Source organism: Ambystoma mexicanum, chromosome 3p (genome assembly GCF_040938575.1).
Source record: "Ambystoma mexicanum isolate Mex_15411 chromosome 3p, UKY_AmexF1_1, whole genome shotgun sequence".
Lineage (NCBI taxonomy): Eukaryota > Metazoa > Chordata > Amphibia > Caudata > Ambystomatidae > Ambystoma > Ambystoma mexicanum.
This window is the reverse complement of record NC_090925.1, coordinates 1,048,792,090-1,048,817,288: the sequence shown is the minus strand read 5'-3', so window position 1 is coordinate 1,048,817,288 and position 25,199 is coordinate 1,048,792,090. Positions and strand designations below refer to the sequence as shown.

The following is a 25,199-nucleotide window of genomic DNA, read 5'->3' as shown; positions in this document are numbered from 1 at the left end:
CATAAATGTCCTTCATTCTGGACACTTCAGAGATAAACCTCTCTGGTATATTGGGTGTACCGTACTGCAAACCAAATAGGGGTGTCATCTTCAAAATGCTCTTCTTCAAAAATTGAATTAAGAGATTTAAAGAACTTTCTACGCGAGTGGGGCATGTATTTTGTCAGGTTTTGTATCAACAGGCTTCGAAGTTGAATTAGTCGATATTTTCTTTATCGACGTTGATTTAGAGGGGGGAACTTGGCACTGATGGCGAAGCCGGCAAGTGTGGCGCAGCTGGCGTCTAAGGCTTTGGCGTAAAGGGCCTGGCGGGTGTCGAAGGCACCGCCGGCATCGAAGACCTCGACTTTTCTTTATGTCGAGTATGATCCTTTGGTTTTTCGGATCGAGACCTCCCGACGCTGACCAGTCCTTTTACCCATGCTTGAGGGCGCACTGGTTTTCGAACAAGACCTTTCCTTTCCGGCTTCTTGCGAAGGCTCAGTAGGAGCATGGCTTTGTTTTTCAAAAATCTTTGACATCTGAAACCTGATGGCCTCTGACTCAGCCGGAGAGGACTTTTTAGTAGGGCAAGAGGGCAGGGGGGGGGGAAGCGTCAGACGACGAAGGCGACCTTCGGTGCCTTCTCGATTTCAAGGACGAAGAAGAGTGGTGTGAGCCACTCCTCCACCTACATCGCTTGGCCTTCTTCCTCTGAGGAAAGTCGCCTCTCGACTAGTCGGTCGAAGGTTTCGCAGATCAGGTCGGAGATTTCTTGGGGATTTTTCCTACCTTTAGTTTCCCCTTCCGTTCCCTCAAGGCTTTTCCCGTCATGGACTGGCATTTAGAATAGTCAGAGGTGTCGTGCTTCGCTACGAGGCACCATAAGCAGATGCGGGTCTCGGTGACATTTTCGACTCGCAATCCTTGCACTTCTTGAAGCCGGACTTCGGAGTCGACGTCGTCGAGGAGGAGGAACACATTTTACTCGCAAGTATTTTTAACGTCACAAGAGGAGGCACGCCGAATTTCGTTTACCATCAGTGTCGCAGAAAAACAGAACTTAGGCTAATGGGCGGTGCGCGTGGTATATATGCCTTCAATGACGACATCCTCGACGGAGGCCTTCGAGGGATATCGACGCACAGCGCCATCTGCTGAAAATGATTTCCGAAGCAGTTGAAGCTGCACAACAAGTGTCAAAGATGAGGAATACGTGGGAGGACACAATTCATTTGAACCACAACATACTGTATGGACACAGACATAAGCAGAAAATTGACAAACATTGGCATATATATATATATACATACATACCTACACATACATATACACAATTGTAAAATACTCTAGCCCCAATAATTAGAAACATAGTTTAACCAAGTAATTTTGTTCAAAAAGCAAAACGGCTCCCCCAACTTGCCTCTAGCACTCAGAGAAATTACAAGTTTCACCTTAACACCAAAGAAGAGCATAAGAATTGAAACGGTCACTCAACAAAATGTACATAACCGATTGACTGCACATGTAAAATATATACTAGCTGCATGATTTGCAAACTCTGAATTCAGTAAGTGAAGACTTACTATCAATCAAATAGGCACACCACCAACTGATGACACTAAACAAATATACCAATATAGGTTGATCGGATAGTCGAAATAAAAAGTGAGATGGGCCACCAGCATAAAAGTAGAGCAAACTTTAAACTGTGGCTGCCTCGACTACACTTTAGCATTGGGGGAAAGTGGGTTGGGGAGGAGGGGGGTGGCTCTCCATGAATTCCCCTTGGACAAACTGCAGATTTATCTGTGGCTCTAAGCATACTAAACGCAAATGTGCGTTTGCCGCAATTTATATTAAAGGCCGGCAGGATATCTCAGGGGCAAAGCGTTTGTCTTGGAAGCAAGAAAATGCATAGCAACACAGGTTCGAATCCCGGGCTCATGCTTAGAAACTGGTCCCCGGTATTAAGCGTGTTATAAGGAACAAGTTACTTGCCAGACCCATGCTGGAGAACAGGTATGGATTCACATTCTCATGAATATTCCCTGTCGGCAGGCCGGGAATCCCCGCTAAAAGTAAAAACAGTTTCACTTTCGTTTATAAAGTGTCTTTCTCCTGTAAGCCAATCATTGAGCTCAGGGTCATACTGACTCAGCCAATGACTGCCCTCTCCCCAAGCCCCTCCTCTAGCAGCCATCTTGACATTTGGTAGCACGTAACATGGCAGTATGACCAAGAAGAGCTGCAGAGGGGCAGGAGGGAGGGTTCGCATGTGTATCCATGCCAGACCCATGCTGGAGAACAGTTACAGGTAAGCAACGTGTTCCTTCTCCAGCATGGGGTCTGGCATGGATTCACGTGCTCATGCATAAAGAATACATAGCAGTACATACATACACAACCACGGGAGGTGGCAAAGCTCAACAGAAGCAATTACTCTCAACTCCTCACCAGGCTCACCTTCAAGTGAAAAGGTTGCATAGCACTGCTTGGCTGACTCTTGACTCCTCCCTGGAATCCCCGTTGATGAAGTAGAATTTCGTGAAGGTGTGCGTAGACCTCCATGTAGCAGCCCTGCAGATGTCCAGCAGGGGCACACCAGACAAGAACGCTGTTGTAGCAGCGACCGCTCTGGTAGAATGAGCTCTCCGGCGGCCAAGCAGCGGTCGGTTCGCCAACCGGTGGGAATGAGTGATGCAGCCGGAAAGCCACCTGGAGATGGAAGCCTTGGACAAGGCCTTCCCATGGTTCACAGGACCAAAGTTCACAAAATGCTGAGAAGTCTTCCGGAAACTCTTGGTGCGGTCCACATTAAACTTCAGCGCTCACGCCAGATCCAGCGAATGCAAAGTCCTTTCAGCCGGTGACGAAGGCGACAGAAAAAACACAGGTAACACCAAGGGCTTGTTGAGATTAAATTTGGACGGAACCTTGGCCATGAAGGAAGGGTGCGTCCGCAGCACCACCCTTGTCTCGTGGAAAGTCAAGTAAAGCTGCATGCAGGACAGGGCCTGGATTTCACCTACTCTCCCAGCAGAGGTATGATATATGATATGATATATGATATGGCATTTTGTATATACCATCCCACGTGATGGCCACGAGGAAAACAGTCTTCCAAAACAGGAATTTGAGTGGTGCTTGATGCATTGGCTCGAATGGGGACCCAATGAGCCTAGTCGGAACCACGTTGAGTCAAGCCGGGGCAGGAGCCTTCACTGGCGGAAACAAATGGAACAGTCCTCGTTTAAATCCTTCACTAGATGGTGTAACCAGAGAGAAGAACGTCCAGGAGATCTGGTGTAGCGGGAGATAGCCGCCAAATGCACCTTGATGGAGGAAAGGAAGAACGCTTCCATTTGTGTCCGTAACACTGCGATCTCCCTGCAGTCCGCAGGCAACTCGTACCCACCGAACTCTAATGCTGCAGGAGCCAGGCCTTCAGGTTCAGCGATCCTGGGTCGTGGTGCAGAATTGCGCCTCCTTTCCTGGCGAGAAGATCCGCAACCACTGGCAGCTTGACTGGAGGGGACACCGACATGCTGAGAAGGTCCGGGTACCAGATCTGCCTCGGCCACGCTGGTGCAACGAGAATCATCCTGCACCAGCACCGTCCGAGTTGACTGATGACTCGTAGTAGCAGCGGCAATGGGGAAAACAGGCCTTCACAAGGGAAGGAGACTGTCGTGGGGAAACCTGCTGGTGAACCTCCAGCACTTGGCGTTCATCACTGTCGCAAACCGATTGATCTGGGGGTTGCCCCACCTGAGGAAGAGTCTGTCCACTTGATCCTGCCGAAGCTCCCACTCGAGGCAAGAGCGCAGCTCCCTGCTGAGGGAATCTGAGATGGCGTTTTTTTATTCCTGCCATATGGAAAGGAATAAGGAACATCCCCTGGGTGGGTATCAGGTAATATTTTCGCCAGCAAAAATATCGCCGAACATATGGTCGTCGGGAACGGCCATAGGCGATATTTTTGATGGCGAAAATATTAGGTGCAGGGGTTGCGGGGGTGTCCCCCGCACATAAAAAAAAATGATGCAGGGTTTTCCGCCGCAGGGTCCATGTGTTATTTTCGCAGCAAAAAAATGGCGATATGTTTGCATCGCAATATTTCTGCGGCAAAAATTTTACATGGAACCCCTGGGTGACGGCCCAGTGCTACAACTCCTGCGCCCCTTTGGAAAGCGCCAGGGACCTGGCGCCCCCCTGCTTCTGGATGTTAAACATTGTGGTGGTATTATCTGTGAAGACCCTCACCACTTTGCCCTTGAGAGACGGAAGAAATGAGACGAGGGCCCAAAACACAGCCTGTAGTTGAAGGACGTTTATGTGGAGCGCCTTCTCCTCCGGCAGCCACAGTCCTCTGGCTTGCAGACGTCTCGTGTGTTCTCGCCACCCCTCCAGGGAAGCATCTGTCGTGAAAGTCTCCTGGTATGGAGGGCTCTGGAAGTCTGCATCTATTGATGTTGGAGCACAAGCCCCACCACCTTTTTCGCTCGACGGAACTCCTAGTCGAGCACAATCATGTCTGTGAAACTTCTGGACAACTGGATCCAACAGGAATCCAAGAACTCTTGGAGTGGACGTATCTGCAACCTGCAGAGCCGGACCAGGTAGATGCAGGACAACATCATGCCAAGCAGCGACTTGATGGTCCTCACTACGGCGATCTTTAATGCTAACAGCAGTTGCACTTTGCCCAAAATGGCCACTACTCACTCCTCCGACGGATCCGCAAGACAGGACACCGTATTGAGTCTGGACCCTAGGAACAGAGCATTCTGCGATGGAAGCAAGCAGGATTTTGCATAGTTCAGAGAGAAACCCAGATCCGTCAGCAGCCGGATGGTCCTTTACGTGTGGGTTGACGGCGATGTCCTTTGACTTGGCCCGGATGAGCCAGTCGTTGAGGCAAGGATACACATGAATTCCCTGTAGTCGCAGATGGGATGCCACCAGAGCCAGAGACTTCATAAAGACTCTGGGCGCCGACTTCAGTCCGAAAGGAAGCACCACGACCTGGTACAGCTTCCCTTGTACGAAGCGCATGCGATGTTTCGCATGAATGGAGACCTGAAGTACACGTCCTCCAGATCCAACGAGAACGGAAGGTCTCCCTCCTCCAGTTGGTCAAGCACGTGCTGCAATGTGACCATCCTACATTTTTGGGACTTGATGAACTGGTCGCGTCGCCATAGGTCGAGAACGGGCCTCCAGTCCCTGGTCTTCTTTCGTACCAGAAAGTATCTTGAGTAAACTCCGGAGCCCCGGAGTCGCTTTGGAACCATCTCAATCACCCTTTTCTTAAAATGGCCCGAGCTTCCAGCAGCAGCTGAGGGATGTTTTCTTCCTGTCGGGCCACCGGTGGTATTCAGACACTTACGTTGAAACTCCAAATTGTGTCCCTGGGTGAGTGTGTCCAGCATCCACCGGCGGATGGAGATGTTTTCCCCATGCGCTGACGAAGTTAGCCAGCCGGCCTCCCACTGGTGTGCAGGGGTGGGGACCCGATGTCCCGGCACATTCAGTCCTGCTTGGAGGCCAGCGTGCCACCCTGGGAACCTTGGCGATGCCACCTCCGAAGGCCTTGGAGCAACGCCTGTAGGCTTCCTGAGTCGTGGAACGGGAGGGTTGCAGTAAGAGGATGATCCACCGCCGAAGCTCTTTGAAGACCTCCCCGACTTTACTTCTGAGGGATGATGGTGCTGTTGCAGCGTGCCCAAGTCACGGGCCATCTCTGTGTTGGGTTTGATGGCCTTAAGGGACTCGTCGACTGCCTTGCCGAAAAGATTGTCTCAGTCGAACGCCATGTCCAGGACCCTCGTCTGGGCCTCTTGCCTGAAGTAGGCGGCCTTGAGCCAGCCACCACGACGGAGGCGAACCCCATTGAAATCTGGCAGAACCCTGTGTCTGCAATATCCAGGGCCACAGTGATTGCGTGGTCCAACGCCACCTCGCCCTCCTGTAGAATCTCCATCGCCTCTACTCGCTAGTCCTCGGGGAGGAAGTCCAGGATTGGAGCCATCTTGTACCATAGCTCCTGGTCGTACCTTGCCAGGATCGCCAAGGCGTTGGTCGCTTTGACTGGCGTTGCAGCCAAGTAAATGACCTTCTGTCCCACAGCGTCCAACTTCTTCCCCTCCCCGTCCGGGGGAACAGACGACGGGTTGGACGATTTCTTCCTTGCCGCAACAGAGTCCAGTGATGGTTGGACCTCAGGCATTTGGGCGCAGACTCTGGCACCCGATACTTCTCCAATCGGAGTCTCTTTGCCGGGCCAGAGGAGGGGTTCTTCAGGAGCACCAGACCCTCATCCCAGACGTCATCCAGGAGCGGTACTGACAGAATGGTCTTACTCTTCGCCGCCAGCCTTTGGTTCAGGAAACCTTCCCTTTTCTTCTCCAGTGTGAGCTGAAAAAGTTCCAACGCACAGGTGGCCATGGAGTGGAAAGATCCCACTTCGTCTGGCGGAGAGGCCCTCGGTGGCAGAGAGAGAGAGTCCACCATCGCCGGAGTCCATTGTGTCCGTCCCTATGTCCCTAGGGGGTGGGGAGAGTGACTGTTGGAGTGATGGCGTAGGACGTCTCCTTTTTTTGGCGGCGGCCCCAGTGTTAACCGGGTCATCGCTGGTGATGCCGTTGGCAACCTCTTCTGAATTTCCGACACCAGTGTGTGGAGGGTCGCAAGAATATCCTGAGACAGGTCTCTTAAAGGTTCCCGGAGGGTAGGGTCGCTGGGCCCAGCACCTAGGTCGTCATCCCCTACCTCCTCCTCGTCGCTGCCACCTCTGGCGGCAGATTCCTTGACATTCTCATTGTCGTCAACCATCTCCTCAGGGATAGTGTGGACGGAAACGTCTTCCTCATCGGACAAAGAAATATCTGTGCCCTGAAGCTTCTCCACGCCCCCCTTTCTCTGGGTCCTGAAGTGTCGGCTTTGGGCTGAGGGGTCTTATCCACTGGCTTGGCTGAAGCCTCCTGCCTGGGAGGGAGCGCCTCCCTGGCCGCCGCTGGGGCACCCTGGACAAGGTCCACCCCCCCTCGCCTTTGAGAGGGCGGCAGCAACCATCTCAATGGAAGACGACGTCTTGGCCAGGACCACCTGGGCCTTTGCTGAAAGGGTGGAAACATTGTCCTACTTAGCCTCCACCGGTTTCTCACGCAGCCTCCCCGGGGTTGCTGACTTCGAAGAGCTGGCACGATGACTGGAGATTGATGCGGACGGAGATGATTAGCGCGCCCTGACCATTGTGGGACCCTGCTTACGCGGTGACCCCGGCGGAAGCGGACTCGTGGGTCTTGGCTTTGTTTTGGGCCCCCACGGATGGAGTGCCCTCAAAGGACTTAGAAGCCCACTCTGACTGACTGGATCCGGATGAGGCCTTGGCCCTGAGCCACATCGCCAGCCGGACTTGTCGATCCTTCATCATGCGCTTGGAGAAGCCATGGCAGATCTCACAATCTTCCTCCTTGTGCGTCGGGTGCAGACAATATATGCACTGTGAATGTTTGTCGTCCGTGAAAACATTCTTCAAACCGCAGCTGGTGCACAGTTTTAAGAGGGAAGATCGGTCCTTCTCCTCCAACATGGTCTGGTGCTGTGTAGGCCTGATGGGCTTCTCGAAACTTCCAAGAAGGAACACTCGACGATTTATGCCCTTGAGGGGCGATGAGACACTGAAAAACAGATTCCCCCATTAATCGAAAGATTAAACTATGGAGCACACTGCTCGATTGACCAGCTTTCCTACCAAAAAAGGTAAAAAAAAAAAACGCAGAAGCTCGAAGAGCAAAACGCAAGGACTCCCAACACTTGAACATGTGGTAAAAATCTGAAGATGGCTTCCAGAGGAAGGGCTTAGAGAGGACAGTCATTGGCTGGGGCAGTATGACCCAGAGCTCAGTGATTGGTTTATAGGAGAAAGACTGTTTATAAACGAAAGTGAAACTGTTTTTCTTTTACTGAGGATTCCAGGCCTGACGGGGAATATTCATTAGCATGTGAATCCATGCCAGACCCCATGCTGGAGAAATGAACCATTTGAAATTATAAATATCCCATGCCCGAACTGGTTTTTCAAGCAGTCTCTACAGCACACTCGGTTAGCATTGTGACTTAACTGAAAGGTTGTGGCTCGTGCCCAGTCAAGGATGGCTGGCTTTAAGCTTGACATTTAGTGCATCACATATACACTCATGTGACTTTGTAAAATGCGCATTCCAATCAATTTCTTCTGTGCAAGGTACTGCTCATTCCTGCCGGCAGTGCAGCCTCTGATGACCCCCCCCCCCCCGGCCCAAAACTAGACCGTTTTCAAAGTAAAAACCTTTCGAGGCATGGGGACAGAAAACCTAGCAGGGGCATCTCCAGTAAAACCGGGACGTCTAATCACCAAAAATAAATACCTCTCACAGCTATGATCCATCCACCTGCTAAGGACCAAACAACCATGAGGGAACAGCTACTCAAGACTGACAGCAAGAAGTGATCATCTTAATTACTGAAGAGCGAGGTAAAAAAAAAAATGCAAGACGACGATATTGTGGCATTCTGGAGGGAGAAGGATTGATCTTTGGAAGGACGTTTGATGCCCTGAAAGCTTATATCAAGGGGGAACTTTTCCTGCATTAGGGCAAAAAAGCAAATAGAATGGAAGCGTCAACTAGAGGTGCGACTATAGGTTAAAGATTTGCCAAAATAATATACATGGTCAAAAGATGAATCTGAGGACACATGGGAATCGTAAAAAAAAAAAAAAAAAAAAAAAGCAATGAACTGGACTTCAAAGCGGAATACCAGATAGAGGTCTAAACCGAGATACTGGCAAGGAGCAGAAGGCAGGCAGGTTACTGCGTGCAGACCCAGTAAGCCTGTCAGTTAAAGTCTTTTTTTGAAGGCCTAATAATCGTACCTAGATAACACACTCATCACATGATGAAACCCAAGCTTGGAATGGTCTTGAGAATGCCGACCAAAAGGCAATTCCTCATCATTACCATCCCCGAGGGCCACCTAACTTTGATGTGATTAGATGCACAGGTGAGTGCCATCTCTTCAGAACGAGCAAGAGTCGTCCAGGCTGACATGCTTAAACTGACAGCAGAGTTAACCAAGGTCGGGGCAAACTGCATTTGATTAAAAAAAAATAATAATAAAAAATAAAAATTTAAAACACAAATAATAACTACAATTTTACTAAAATCACAAACATTTCGTAGACCATTTTAACAACTCAGTTTTCCACCATTGTTTCATAAATGTAAAAAAAATGATCTTGCTTCATTTCTGATTGATTGGCTTTGTGGGCATATTAGAATTGCACAAAGAGCACAATGACATGAAGTGAAAAGATTAGAAACGACAATTTGTGGAAAGTTTCGCGGGTGGGACACTTTAGTCAAGTGTTTCCTGCATTGTACTGTTGAAGAGATGCATCTGCCTGCCAGCATGGGTGGGGGGAAAAAAACCTGTTTCCAAGCTTGACAAAGAGTACTGCTTTCATCTCCATGTGATGTGTGTCTGACAGTGGGAGCATTCCCGAAAACCATGCACTCACTGTCAAGTTGCCCATTAAGGGGTATATATTCATAGAAAGTACAACGTACACCTGATATTGCTCTACGTGGCTAGTAAGTGCGAGACGGGAATGTGGCTGGTTATCATGCCCCTAGCTTTACTTGTATGCATGCCAGTTTGTCCTCATTATGGTATCAATCACTTAGACTAATTATTCACTAAATAGAAATTAATGCGCCCTGTAAAACAGACGAGGAGCCTAATTAGGCTGCATATGTGTAAGCGTGTGAAGACCGCTCAACACCAGTGAGTCTGCTTTTTATTTTCTTTTTTTTTCTTTTTTTAAATACAATCCCGTCAGCGAATGGGGTTATCAAGAAAAGCGGTATTCGTACTGCATCTGTCCACCTAAAACGTAACCCGAGAAGCTTAGTGATAAAACAACTTACAGATATGTAACAAGTACTTCGTCGTCCGCTCTTTACCTACGTCAGAGATAGGGGTTAATCTGCTTGCATCAGACCGGAAACGCGAATATGCTCGCGAGGCAGACCCATCTGCTACACTTCAATGAAGGGCCTAATCACGACGCTCCCTGCGCAGCCTACTGGACCCCGCCAATTAGAGTGTCCTGCTGGCCTGTTGTCTAATTAGCAGAAGACATGATCAGTGCTCTGAGCAGATTCGGGGGTGGGGCGAGGTAGCCGAAGGAAGATGACAGGCCAGCCTTTACACTCTCGCATCGAGCAAAAAAGCGGTTGGCTTTTCGATGAAAGGACAGAGGCACATGTGCTCCGCCCATGGCAGATAACCCCACGTCACTACAGGAGACACCAGGCAGCGGGAGGGCAGCGGAAACGCATTTGAAACACTTACATAATGACTTCAAAGAATGCCTGACAGAACTAGGCCAGCATTTCAGATGACGAAGCTATACTGGCATCGTCAGCACAATCACCGGTGACCTCTGCAGGATTAAACAGGCCGCTTAAGAGAACTAACTCAGCTGCCATCGAAACAACCAATGGGCTCCGTCAGGCCGCTGCAGAATTAAACTTCCAATGTTCCACGTTTTCCTGAAAGGCCAAAAAGAAGCAACTCGATTTCCAGTGGAGCACCCATCCAGACGTCAGACAATTTCTATTTTGTATTAAGTGCAGTTTATACAGTAAAACTGTTTTTCAGTGTGAACACAAGCCTGCTAGCTGCCTGAATGTGGAAGAATATCGAAAGCTATGGCCCAGCCCTTCACCAGCCATTACATGGGTCTCTTCTTCCAGGCAAAGGGTGTGGGGGCACAAAGAGTAGCACACAAACGTGTAAACAGTGTAGGTCTTTTTATATACTCTTACAGAACTGAAAGAGGCGCCCCAATTCCCAAAAGTATACAGGCGCTAAAGAGGGGGTTGCCTTCGTTTAAGCAGATCAGCGCAAGGAACAGTGCAGCAAAATGATAATACATTTAGAACCCACAAATTAGACCCTTTGTGTCTCCGCTGGATAGTCATACTGCTTTAGATCTACTTGCTTTTCCGCTCAGCCAACCTGGAATCAGAGCCGGCCCTAGGGGGGGGGGGGGGTGCCGGGCGACCACCTGGGGCGCCATGCCCCCCAGGGCGCTTTTTGCCCCTTCCACGCCAGCTCGGGGGAGTCTTTCAAGGGCTGCCCCGAGATGGCGTGGAGAAGGCGCAGCAGGCGGCCTTTTAGTGTAAAATGTGCCTGCGGCGGTGGGTGCATTTAAATGCGCTCCTCCGCCGTGGGCACTTTTCACAAGAAAAGGCGCCATTAGCCCCCCACCAGGGGAGTCTTTCAAGGGCTCCCCACCAGGGGAGTCTTTCAAAGGCTCCCCCGAGCTGGCGTAGTGGCAGGCGCCTCTGCCATTGAATGAACCGCGGTGCGTGCTCATTCAATGGCAATGGGGTGCTAATGCACCATATTTAACCTCCTCGCCGGAGCGAGGTTAAAAAAAAAAAAAAGTGGCCCCTCCTGGCCCCACCCCTTTCCGCCCGGCCCCGTTAGCCGGGGGGGCGTGGTGGGCGAGGGGGTGTGCCAATTCGCCCAGGGCGCTGCTGCCCTTAAGGCCGGCCCTGCCTGGAATGACCTCAAAAACGCAGTTCTTATGCTGACCCGAGACATAATGCGCTCCAAATACAATAAAACCATGAAACTATATCGTAGTGGAACAATTGTTAGGCCGCAGGCTTTTATTAATAAAATACAAAGTTACCATGTTCAAAATGGTAGGTGCTTTTGGGCACCACGTGGTCAGAGGCAGTCCACCTCCCACCAGCCGCTTACAGTCCCCAGAAATATAATCCAGTCCTTGCCGGCATGTTTCACAACCCGTTGACGCTGTGATTATCTCGGCCTGGTCCCCTTTTGCGTTTAGCAAGCGGTAACTGCTCTTGCATGAGTCCCATCTTAATTTCTTGCCTGGCTATCTCTTCTATGCAGGTGAGCTTCCTCTGCCCCAGGGCTTTAAGTGGGGGGGGCAGAGGAAGCCCCCCTGCATAGGGGGGCCCTCATGGGGGCGTGGCTTATGGGGTGGGCGTGGCCTAAAAGTACACAAATAACAAGGGGGGGGGGGGGGTCCTGGGAGACTCTCTGCTAGACACGAGTCCTTGTTACAAGAACCTTACCCAGAGTCTGCCCTGGGGCAGTCCCGCACCAAAATGCTAGTCAATTCTCCTCTGAACAAGGAGTACCAACAGCAAACAGTGAGACCCAAAGTTACTTGAAATATGCAGATAACAAGGGGGGTCCTCTTCTTATTTCGGCGATATGTTTGGGATATTTCTCCTCTGTGAAAGGTAGTGAGCTAAAGTCTGACCCAGGACCCCCCTTGTTATTACATATTTCAAGTAACTTTGGGTTTCACCCTAAGTTACTAGGGGAATCCAGACGCGGACCCCTTGCTCACTATTCTTAGAGAGGCACAGCTACACCCTACTGATGAGGTTCAACCAGACTGAAACACGTATCTGGGGTTGCTGTTGGTACTCTTGTTCAGAGGAGAATTGCCTAGCATTTCAGTGCTTGACTGCCCCAGGGCAGGACAAAGACTAATATGTTTCGGATATTTCTCCTCTGTGAAAGTGTGTCTCCCAGGACCCCCCTTGTTATTTGCTAAAAGTACACAAACCATAGTAAGGTACGCAAACAAATATATAAATGCATGTAACCATTTCCATATTTGTATGCATACCCTACTATGGTTTGTGTACTATGCAAGCCATCTTTTATAAATATCGGTTTATAAAAGATGGCTTAAAAAGTACACAAGCCATAGTAAGCTACGCACACAAAAAAAAAGATTTATATATTTGTGTGTACCTTATGGTTTGCATACTTTTCAAGCCATCTTTTTAAAAAACATTACTATATTTATAAAAGATGGCTTGAAAAGTGCACAATTCAAGCCATCTTTTATAAAACTTTGACGACGGACCAAGCCCGAGGTGTCTTTGTCCGTCGGCAAAGCTTTATAAAAGATGGCTTGAATTGAGGACTTCACGTCCTCTTTTATAAACTTTGAAATATTTAATGGAATCCCCAGGTTCGCTGAGGGTTAAAGACTCGGCGACCTGGGGAAACAAAAGGGACAGTAACTTTCTCTGTTGACTCCTCGTGCAAGGGGTCACCAGAGGACGTTGTGACTGACGCGGTGGCTTGCTGGCACTTCAGTTAGCTCACCTCACTTAATGGCGGACGCATCTCCAGTCGCAGCTGCAGTGGAATAATGCGTCCTGCAAAAATTGTGGTGGGACTGGGGGGCCCGGCCCACTTTAAGCACTGCTCTGCCCTGACAAGTGCCACCGATCTCCTGCAATGACTTCTTCCTTGTTAAGACCCTTTCCTCTTTAACCACCTATAAAAATGTCAATTTTGATCCATTGCCCTCTTCCTTGTTGTTAAGGATTTCAAATCAGGCAACACATGCCTTCGTCTCGGCCTAGTATGCAGCGCACAACTGAAATACATCTCTTTATATTAGATTCAATATTGAGATGGTACACCACTCATATCACACCCCCTTTTCAAATACCCCGGGTCACAATGGACCATGAACCAGGCTGGTTGGTAAAATACAAAATTTATTTATTTTTTAAAAATTCAAAAGAAATCATACAATTTTTTATATGGGGCAGCCATCACCAATAGGGTGATAACAATAGGAAAGTAAGCAATGCACTTAGTTTAACCTTCTATTGACACACATACAAAACACCACAGAATTAAAGCACTTTTTGATTTTAGGAAAGATAGCACTCAAGTTAGGATTTCCCCCATCAATGTTCCATCAACCCACAAATAATCATTTCTGAATGGATATGAAGAAACAGCAGGTAACCATGAATAAGAAGCTGAAAACTGAATTCAAATCCGACCTTCCCTCCTCAAATAAGAGTGAAAAACGGATTTGAAACCCTTGCAATGTTAAAAATGACACTCGGAAATGGATGAATAAAATAATGAATGTGTGTAAAAACCTTGAAGCAGATACAATTCTTCACTAAATCAACAATGTAAAGGTACAAACAATCACAAGCAATGGATTAGCAAGAGCATTCAGTTCGAAAAATGAGCAGAAGATTTGAAACAATTTTTAATCAAAATGACACGCTGGAAACTTTACAAATATTTCTGTTTTCCGTGTAAATTTACTAAAACGGTTTCTTTGAAAAACGGGTGAAATATTGCAATTTGTAGGGAGATAGATATATATCACAGGTATATTATAGAAGTGAAATTAGGTATCTAGCTGTTAAAATGAATGAGATAGGCAAGATAGAATGAGGTGCGTTTTTGGAAGAAAAAAAAAAATCGGGCAGTGAAAAACAAAAGCGGCTTTAAAATCGATTGCAAAGTTTATTTAAACTAGATTTAATGGCGAAGAAAAAAAAGAGGAAGGCCACCCGTAAATCTCTACAGTTACACTACAGTTGTAACCCTTCACGTAGTGTACCCAGTTCCCTTCAGGGAAAATTAATTTAATCAAAATCGGTAATGGCTTATGTTTCATGCAAAACAAAATGAAGAGAAAATCGGCGCCAACACTAGGAATCAAAGGCAGGGTTTCACAGATAATTTTAACAGGATATCGGGGTCAGAATAGGATGGCTTAGAGGGGGAACTAAGGACAAAGCAAGGCAAAGTATACTATGGATTTCTATGGGTTTCTATTGATACTCAGAGTCCACTTTAGTTTAGGATTTTTGGACAGTCAGTGTTCTGGTCACCACACGGATCTGGTCTAACAAAGGACAGCCAGACAAATCAGCGGGAAAGGATCAGCTGGGCAGTGACTGGATACCAAATGATAGTTCTGGTCACAGGATGGCACAGGTACCTCTGGATGCAGTTATTGGGCAGTAATTGGTGGGCCGCAAGACAGGCTGGTATCAGGAGGCTTCCCACAAAAATACCACTGCTTCTCCCTTTGGGTATTGGGATTTTAGAATTGAGGCCTTGCTGGAAGGGTCAGCAATGCTTGGCCTGGTAGTTGGATCTGGAATCTGGATCAGTGCAAGATGAAAGAAACAGGAACAGGACGCTGCGCAGGAAATCAGGAAGAGTGTCTGGGTGTGTGTCTAGAGTCTTGCCAGGGACTCTTATTTATAATGCCTAATGACATCACAGTATATGACTGGGGCAGGCTTAACTAAAGACACCCCTAGCAACAAGATTGGACAAGGGTGCTAGTCTCCACCTCGCTCTCCGTTGGATGGATTTCAAGAAAATGTCAGATTTATGGTGTGAGTTTTACAATGTCCAACAACCTCCCCAAATTACTTTAACTAAAATCCGATTTGGCCACAAACATACATTTATACAATGGCAATATCTTAGCAAATTATATACAAATGTTACATATTTTGTGCAGCACATTGCAGTCCAATCCTCCAGTCCATGGGCCCTTCTTTCGCCCTTCTACCAGATGTTCACGCTTTTCACTGGGATTTATATTACTCAAAATTCTATAACTTTATACATGGATGCGGATTATCATAAGGGATGTATGTACAAAAATCTGCATTTGCAATATGGATGCTTTTCTCGTAATCAGCCGTACTTCGCCCTTTCTGTCCCCAAGGTGTCAATGAATTCTACCAATTCTTAAAAGAAAGCCCACAAATTCACTTTTACACTGCGAAAATTCTACATTTTTACAAAGTGTTGCTGCAGAGATAAGTCTTTAAAGTTTATTTCTGAAATAGTCTTTAGAAGCAAATGGCAGTCCTTTGTCTTGCCCTAGACCATTTCAGCTGCCACTGTAATTTCCTTCAAAGCAAGGTGGGGGTTTCTCAGATTAATTGAAGGTTTTATTGCCCCTTCACAGGTTAGTGTCCCAGGACTTCTATTGTCCCAGCCTGGAGCACAGACGAATGCCTGACGAGCGTGTGAACTTTCTTTGTCCTGGCCCATTCAAAGTTTTTCAAGCTGGCAATTATCACTTTCGTGTCCTAGAAGTTTATGGCGCGTCTCCCTTCCTAGGGGGAAGTTTCAGGGCTGTGCCATCTGGAATAACTTTTTTTTGAGAGCTTGCAAATTTAGTCCATGTGTTTTAAAATCTTTATTTTCTTATTTTGGTCCTGAATTAAAATTCCTGTGGAATAATAATAGCCTCTGTATGTATTTTAACCAACCACAAACCCCTTCACATTGCTAGGTATTGGCAGGCTTTCCTTCAACATTTTACTTTTTAAATGGGCATTTTTCTGCTTTAGTTTTGCAAAAGCCAATTTTTTCCACATGTGTTGAAAACTGCTAGCATTTCTTTTCAAATTCGATTTTGCCAGCTCCCTCAGATGCCCACACTGTCTTTGCAGCTATAGTAATTTCCTTGAATGCAGGAGTTTTTATCTGAAGCATAGATACATTGACACTGACCTGGCTCAGAGAGTTAAAGTCTCTTTGAACTGCTGAGACTGGATACCTTTGGAAAGAAATAAACATGTGTTCCTGTGCGAGTGAAAGTGAAGTTGATTATTGATTTCTATCAGAGTTGGTTTGACTGGGCCCGTCACTCAGGAATTATGCCTGGTTTTGGTAAAGCACAGTGAAATATCCTGGGCATGACAGGGCCTTTTTAATCACAGTGGTTTCAGAATGAACAGATGGAATTAGCGTCAAAGCAGCATTCTTAAAGGGTGAAAATGTTTCATTTTGAAGGGGAATTGTGTGTTTTACGCAAAGCAGTAATGTCTTTTCACTACATTCCATGAATGTTTCAAAACACACTGGCACGCTCCTTCAGTGTGTCCCCTTGTTCCATCCTCCCTGATTTGTGCTTGGCAGGACAGTGTAGACATCTTTTTGTTGCTGCCAAAACACAGTTTTGAGGTCCTGGTGCGCACAGGAGCCAGCGCAGTCAGGTTGCCTTTTCTTGCGCAAATGCAGCTTGGTGATGTGGTGAAATACTGTTGAGTGGGTCAATATATCCCACATTGTGCTTGCTTCAGTAAGGAGCATAGCCAGCTGTCTTCCTTTTCATTTATTACAGTTAACATATGGTGTGGTGAGAGGGGTTGCTTTCTTTCCTCAGCTCAACCAGCCTCTGTGAGGGGCACATTTGGCAAAGAACTGCCAAGTGTCTGTCTTCTTCTTGCTGATCGATTTTATACATCAGCTGTGATTTTTGGATACCGAGGCATGAGCCTCATTACTTCATCTTCTCGGGTGGAGTATATAGTCTTGGGTTAGGATTCGTCATGTCTCTGTGGACTTGTCACAGTAGGGCTTGTTTCACACGGTCTTCAACATGATAGGCCGCGGGTAGTAGTCAAAAGGGTTTGCAGTGGTGGCAGCGAGTCATCTGATCAGACTGGTTTGGTTCTGATCCAGTCCTTGGCAGAAGTTCTACTCAGTTTCGTTAGATGTTCGTCCAACATCTCGATGTCCAGTTCTCTGTGAAGGTCAGCTATCCTTGTGAAGATTGGAGGTCCAAACAACATCCGTAGCCTTGTTCTGGACTGTGAGGACTCTCCCGCTGTCGCTCATGGCAGGCCATTCATGCTGGGGAGGTATACGTCAGGGGAGGTCTGATGATTGCCTTGAAGACTATCTTTGTCTGGAGTGTGTAAATCGCTGCCATCTTTGTTACCTTCTGCTGAGTATTCTAGATATGGAGTCTCCAGTTGAGTTTGCTGTCCTGGGTCACACCGATGTAGCAGTTGCTGCTCTCCCACTTGATGGTCTCCCCGTTGAGGCTGATGTGCGGGTGCTCCTTGATATATTCTGGTGAACAGCGTGGCAGTTGTCTTGCTGGTGTTGAGTTCTATTTTCCAATCGCTGTACCACGTCAAGATGGTATCCAATGAAGCTTGCAGGTTCTTCGCCACTTCCTTTTTGCTGAATGACTGAGATGAATGCAACATCGACCACATACAGTGCCAGTTTGGTCTTGTGGAGATCTGTTGGGATGTTGTTGGTGAAGATGTTGAACAGGAAGGGTCCGAGGTTTGATCCCTGTGGTGTGCCTGCTCAGATGGGATGTGATGAGGACATCTCAGACCGCATGGCAACATGAAAGGTGCGGTCGCCCAGGTAGCTTGCAATCGTCTTCATAAGGTAGTTTGGAAATCCCAGTTCGATCCTCTTGTGCAGCAGTCCCTTGTGCCAGACTCGGTCAAATGCTTTGGAGACCTCCAATCATACGATTCCCGTGGACTTGATGTTGAATCCGTGGCTGATGGTGTCCATCACTCAGCAGCTGAGGGGTCGTTGCATGCTCATTTTGAAATCCAAACTTTTCCTTTGCTAGCAGATTTCTTTTGGAGGCAAAGTCGCCAAGTCGGGCGAGGAGGACCTTCTTCAGGAGCTTCGATAATCAGGAGAACAGGCTGATGGGGCGGTAGTTCGCAGGATCCCTCAGTGGTTTGCCAGCCTTTGGCAATACGATGAACCTTGATTCCTTCTAGGATCTCAGAAAGTGCTGAAGCCTCATGCATGCATGCATTGAAGATCTACGTGAGGTGTTCCAATGATGCTGGTGGGAGCTAATTGAATGGCAGGTTGGTTATTCTGTCGCTTCCTGGTGCCTTGCCATTCACCAGCTTCTCTGCAAGTCCTGCTACCTCAGAACTTGTGCACTCATGGATATCTTCTGCTCCAATCCCGTTTTGGTCTTCTGTGAGATGCTTCTCAATTTCTTGCTCCACTCCATCCGAGAGCCTGCTTCCCTTGTTTGGGGTGAACAAAGCCTCCAGTGTCTCGGCAAGGACCTTTGCCTTGTCCTTGTTGCTGCATGCAAGGGGAGGTTTGTCTCTGGATCGGTGGGCTTGGCTCCTTTACAGTCAGGCGACAAGTCCTTCTCCATAATGAGTTGTCTGCCTCCTTCAGCTTGACTGTTGGTGCTTCCCACTTCTCTCCATGGTGCCATCTGATTTGCTCCTGCAGGAGCCTTGTGAGCGTGTTGTACTTCTACAGGAGATCAGGCGTGCAGACCTTCTGCCAGTGGTGTCGGGCCCAGTTCTTGTCAGCGATTGGCTCCTGGATGACTCTTGGTAGGCCGTAGATGGAGCATCAGTGTCTTCTGCTTCAGAACTCTGCTCTTGACTGCCTGCTTGACTGCTATTGTGAAGTCTTCCACAGCCTTGTCGATGTCTTCCTTGGTGCTCAGGGGGTTTGGTGTGACCTTGCTGTTCTGCTCTTCCTTGTAGCGGCTCGTCAGCTCTTCTGAAGTTGTACTTCTCGGCTTGCTGGTAGGGTTCCATCTCATCTCCCACAGTGATTGCTACTGGGTTGTGGTCCGAGGTCAGCTCCACAGAGTGTTGCAGGTTCTTCAGTAGCACGATGTCCAGCACATCTAGGTTGTGACTTGCTGCCACCGGGGTAGTGCGTGGGCTCAGTCAGATCTGCTACCACACAGTCGTTCTTCCAGAAATACGCCAGCAATATTACCCCCTCTGGTTGGCAGTCCTGGAGTTCCAGAATTGATATTTGGCGTGGGAAGTCTCCTTCAGTGATTGTCTAACAGTGGAATCCAGCAAAGCATCCAGGTCTCGAAGGTCCAGCTTTGCTTTCGGAGGGCAATAAATTGCAATCAGCCAGAGTGGTCCGTTTGCAGTCACTGCCAAGTGTAATTTCCGTCCTCCTTTCAGATTTAAAAATTCACCGAGGCAAGCCTTTGGAGCATCTTGTGCCTTCTGGGGGTGCCATCCCTTGTTCAGTCAGCGTCACCACCCAATTTGCCTTAATTCTGTTCTTCCAGGCTCTTACAGCCCCTCACTCACCTTCTTGATAACTTCCTTTGAAGGCCATCAACCAAAATGCTGCCTCAGGTCCCATGTGGTGACAGCTAACAACTTTGTCTTGCTTCCCTGTGGCCTCCTTGTGTCGCGCCTACAAGTGCCATTGATCTTCTTGCCTGCATTCCTTTTCTCAGTAGCTTAAACTCTTGGCTCTTAACCTACATCGCCTCGGGCCATTTCGAGCCCAAGGACAATAACAGGGCTCCAACAATTCAGCCCATCAGGGCCACACACATCCAGGCTTTAACCTGCTGCCACCTTAATGCAAGTAGGAACCTGCAGCGCAGGTAGCTTGAGTTTGGTGAGTGGTAAATTAAGATACGCAGAGGGTTCCCAGAAGAGCCTAGAACTGGCTCAAAAGGAGCCCCTTCTTAACACTAGTGGAACTTGAAAAGAATACTGAGAGTAAGGACTGCTGGTTGAGCAGCTACAGGTTAGGCCACCCAGTTGGGAAGTCACAAATCAAACGTCAGCCTCCCTTGAGTGGCCTCTGGGCCACCTATACCCGCCTACAAAATACGTGAAAACATGGCAGTGTGATCACTGCATTAAGTTTTGATACAAAGAGTGCTGCTAAATGTGTTGGAAGAACACAAAGTTGAGTGGAAGCCTCCCAAAGGTCCCCCTTGGGGGTCTACGGTCGGCCGACTAAAGATTTGTCATGTTATTAGGTGCCCATTTCAACATGTTTGGGGGGCCCCTTGCCTACCATTTGGAGAAAACAGTCTACGGCACCCGTCGGGTGCTTAAATAATGAATACAAAGGAATGCAGCAAGGAAGTTAAATCACTGCAGATTATCATGAGAGCATGCAGCCAGCGGGGAGCTGAAACGCTAGTAATTGCTTTGTCAGCAACATGCTAATGCAGCCGAGACCAGAGTAAAAGGTAAGGGAAGAATGCCCCTGGATGACAGTACGATATCCTGTATTAAGCATGTTGCCAAGTGTACTTTGCAAGTCTTTGATTAAGGTGACAGCAGCCAGTAAACACCACCCTTTAACGAGCGGTTGTGGCAAACCGCACAATTAATATGAATTATAGAAATATGCTGCTGTGAAGACAGCAAACGCCCCCGCCCCAACACCCATGAGGCCCATTTCAACTGAAAGGGTTGAAGGGCCCCAACGCCATCCTAGAGTCCAAGGCACCAGTGCAGTCCCAGGGATTCACAGTTGCTCTCCTCCTTAATATGGCTGTCTGAATGAGCCATTTCTTATATTTACAGCATGCAGTGTCTCAAAGCACCCAGAAGCAGCTGTAACGATTAGCGATCAACAAAAAAAATAAAAAAAGAAATCAGAGTCCTAGCGATTACTTGAAATTCTAAACCCACCGCCATCCCCCAATTCAAAGAGGGACCATATCTCACCTTTAATCTATCACCAAACTGCAGTTTATGGATCACATGCGTCATGTCTGGGTTCTGCGGTTGGGCTGTGGCGCTGTGCGTAGACACGTGAAAATTGCCAGGGACCTTATGGACAAAGCAAAAAGAAGATTACATTTAAAACAATTAAAGTGTTTAAACAATTAATAGTGGTCATGAAGCACATACTTTTTTTCAACCAATCCATGGCTGAAATCAAGCGGTATATAACCTGCTAATAACAGTATGCAGGCGTCATTACATTTTGAATAATCAGCAGCAAGTACTATTACAATTAATAATTCAAGTAATTAAAACGCAAAATTAAAATCCATCAGTACACTTAAAATCAACACAATTGTTGCACTCGTAGCCTGATGCATTCCTGCAAGCTCTAAATTGTCTAACTTTCTATGCAAGCCAGCTACGCCAAACAGTGATATGTGCCCAATTAGGGCTTTCCCGAGGTGGCTAACGTGGGCCATAGACAGCAATGGCTCCAGGCAAGCAGACCTTATTGGGTCAGGTTAGGGGAAAAGAGGTAGAGAAAACAAACAAAAAAATAAATAAATCAAGCAGTGATCTCAAAGGAATGGCCACAATCACGTTTTAAATAACTCAATTTTCCTGCCACATTCAACGAAAGAGTAAACATGCTAAATCTAACAGAGGGAACACACTGCTGCAATGTACACGTGTCCAAATATGATTCTGGTCCTCCCTCACTTTTGAATCAAAAATACTAAAACTGTCTCAGATGCAGACAGGCATGCTCCAAGTGCACCCAAACTTTCTGCCCCCAAGTACCTTTCAGACCTCAAACCTGACTTCGTTATTTCTTCTGGTGAGGTAGACATGTGCCAAGTTCTGAGCCCTCAGGCCCAGTCTGATTGTTTTCAACCAGCCCAAATCGTTATGCCCAGGATGGCATAACCCTGCCTGCAGATGACTTTTATAGATAGTAGGGCATGGAGGTTCAATGCAAATTCAGAGCCAGAAGATCAGGGGTTTGAGCGGTCTCTTGTCAGTTATATGCACTACTCCCAGTTGGTCAGGAGTTAAAAATGAAGATGGCTGGCTGGGGGATATTGACCGGAGACTTTAAAAAGCATTTCCGACTCCCTGAAGTTGAGGGCACCTACTGTACCACCGCAACTCAGACGCAGGTGATGCCAGTCCCTTTGTTTGAAATGCCTCTAAGGCAGGGGAGATGCGGTGGCTCCCAAAACGTTGAGAGAAGCAAAGTATCTCCCCCACGCAATGCAATTTGAGTGCTAAGGGGCTCTTCTCTACCTGGGGAGCACAAGAATAATCGCCAGAAAAACAGATGCCCAGGTAGTCGAACTGCCGGACTTTTTCAAGAGTCATTGGGAAACAAGTCGAAGAGCAATGGGGTGAGGACACATCCCTGCAGCGCAATAGGAATTTTGTCAAAGTTAAGCAGGGTGGCGTAAGGACTGAAGTGCCTACTCTGCCATAGATTACTACTAAACCAGCAGTGATCTCAATCAAAGGTGCAAGTGACAAACCCTGAATAGTATACTTCACTAGCCTTTTAAGGTAGCATAGGCAGAGGGCAGACATTACTCCTCAGAAGGGATGAGAGCTAGCACAGAAGCAACAGCGATAGTACTGTACCAAAATAAAAGAAATGGCCAATCATGGTTCAATTATAAAAATAAAAAAAGCTTTATTTAAACTAAAAACACACAACTAATACAATCAATAATGCCCCAACCACTGTATGGGAAAACAATGAATGCAGACTTTGGAATAAATGGGCACTAGTTTGAAGACGGGCAATCATTTCAGCAGCAGAAGTTAAGGTCAATGGTGCTAGGGCACTTCCGCGGAGGATGTAGCTGCTGCCACCACACCTGCCTGGAGCGGGGCAGACTCTCTGCGCTCTTCCATACTTACTGGGAGGTGGACACGCATACCCGGAAGGGGCGCGATGGACTTCGGCCTTTCCAGTCCCAATACGGGTTTCCCTGGTGTCTAGGGGATCACAGACACCAGTCTGCCCCGACACTTTCACAACATTAGGAACATGACGCAGGATGTCACAAACTAGGGAAATTAGTCACACGGAAAACGTTTTTTTCAATTTAAGATAAGAGTATACTCGACTCGGATGGGTGGAAAAGAGGATAAGCTCGGTCAGCAGTAGTAATTATATGGTCATATTTTATTAATATAGTAAAGAGTTTATTAAAAAATGACAAAATATAAGTCAAAATGTATACAAAAATATGAAAATTCTAACATTTCAATCGGATACTGCATGAGACAATAATATATACTCTATAGAGAGAATTTGTTTATGAAAAAGATGTCCCAAAGCAATGGGTACTCCATTATTCATAGGGCTCTAGTTCTCCCAAATTGTAAATCCAATACTGCCCCAATTAATGTTGAGGACAGAAAGTGCAAAGTATCATCGAAGTGCCAAAACAGTGCAAAAATGCTGACAAAAAAGTGGGAAGTGTCGACTACAAGTATCTTGCATGAGCTTGTATAGTGCATGTCCCAAAATATATTTTTTGTAGTTTCCACGAATACTTATATCTAGTTCGAGCCAAAAAACAATGTTAAACTGATATTCGTCTTCCTCAGGACACAAACACACACAGCAAGCCAGTGTTCAACAATCAATGTGCAAGAACATATATAAAGTTTGACACATATCGAGGCTTGCTCTCGTTTAAATATTCAGTTGACTTTCGTCTTGAGTCATTCTCAAACCACCTATTCTGCAAAGAAAAAAATCCAATTAAAAGCTGACCGAGCTTAGCATCCCCAAGCCACACTATTGAGTTCGAGATTTTAGTCTTAAATGAGCAACAGATCAAAATTAATAACCTTGTTACTTACAGTTGAAGTGTGGAGAACATGAACTGCATACAACTGCCACGACAACAGACAGATAATAGCAAAATGAATCTGCGAAGACATGGGATTAGAACTATCCCTAGTTCCACCTAAATGGCAAAATTACCAACAAACTATGCTAATTGCCAATGGCACACTTAACCTACACCTCCAGTAGTATATTGGAAAAGCACCATCTACATAAATAAACACCCAAGTGGTGGAAAGTCAATGTTCCATTGTGTGGCAAGCCCGTAGTGAATAAACCACAGTTTGGCCTAATGGAAAAGGGAATTCATGGTTATAGGGCTGCCCTGCGCCTGACCAATCTTAGTGCATAAATGAAATGAGGCTTAGTGGCCCCCATAACGTATTTAGTAAACCTTCAAGAGGCACATTATACAGGCAACGTATATAAATTGGAAAGTTCTGTGATTCAACTGTCAATATCTGGTAGTGGTGAGCATTTTCAAGATGTGAAAAATACCTACTGTAAAGGTCACCACTCCGGATGGATTTTTTACTCTCATTGTGTCCATGGAGAAAAAGTTCCTGGAAGGAGTCACTGTATATGCTCAGGGTTGCACTTTCGAGCGAGACGACTATGTTGCCACAAGAATAGGAGGGCAAATGCGTAGCGACCACTCTATACCCATCGTGAACTTAAACTGCAGATGCGCCGTGCTGGCAAATTACGAGCAAAGCCCTAAATAAAAAAGCCTGTGTCAAGGTAATTCATTTACCGGTTGGTTCCACTGCGGCAACTATGTGGTCTGAAGTGTTCAGACGTGAATACACTTGCAACTGAATCCGTGTCAGTGTTATGGACCCTGTGGGTCAACATCCGCTCCAGTGAACTCGGGTAGCATGAACAAAGAAATGGGACTGAAGATTCCCATCAGATGTAGAATTAAACGTACCGATTTTGCATGAAAATGAACAGGAGGACTTGGCATCGGCTAGCTGCACTCCCATTCGCCATAAGACCAAGGTCATGTTTAAGATGGACAATCAAAGTAGCATTAAAACCATTGCAGTAGTGCACAAATTCGAGCTCTAGGGGGGAAAAACATGGCACGACCATGGTAGTGGTCATGAAAAAGGGACTGCACGCCCTTGTGTTAACAAAGCCACCCAATAGGAAAATGTGGATGCTGACAATACCACCCGATGGGAAATGGGGCACATGTGTGCTAGCCGTAT

At 47.1% G+C, this 25,199-nt stretch overlaps 1 protein-coding gene across 1 annotated transcript in view; it reads right to left on the bottom strand.

The window, feature by feature from the left end:
* ERGIC1 (endoplasmic reticulum-golgi intermediate compartment 1) overlaps positions 1 to 25,199 on the bottom strand; it is a 556,793-nt gene that overhangs the window by 118,433 nt on the left and 413,161 nt on the right. Inside the window, exon 6 of the mRNA XM_069652409.1 lies at positions 21,129 to 21,233. Coding sequence (XP_069508510.1) covers positions 21,129 to 21,233 — 105 coding nt within the window. The remainder of the gene's footprint in view (positions 1 to 21,128; positions 21,234 to 25,199) is intronic.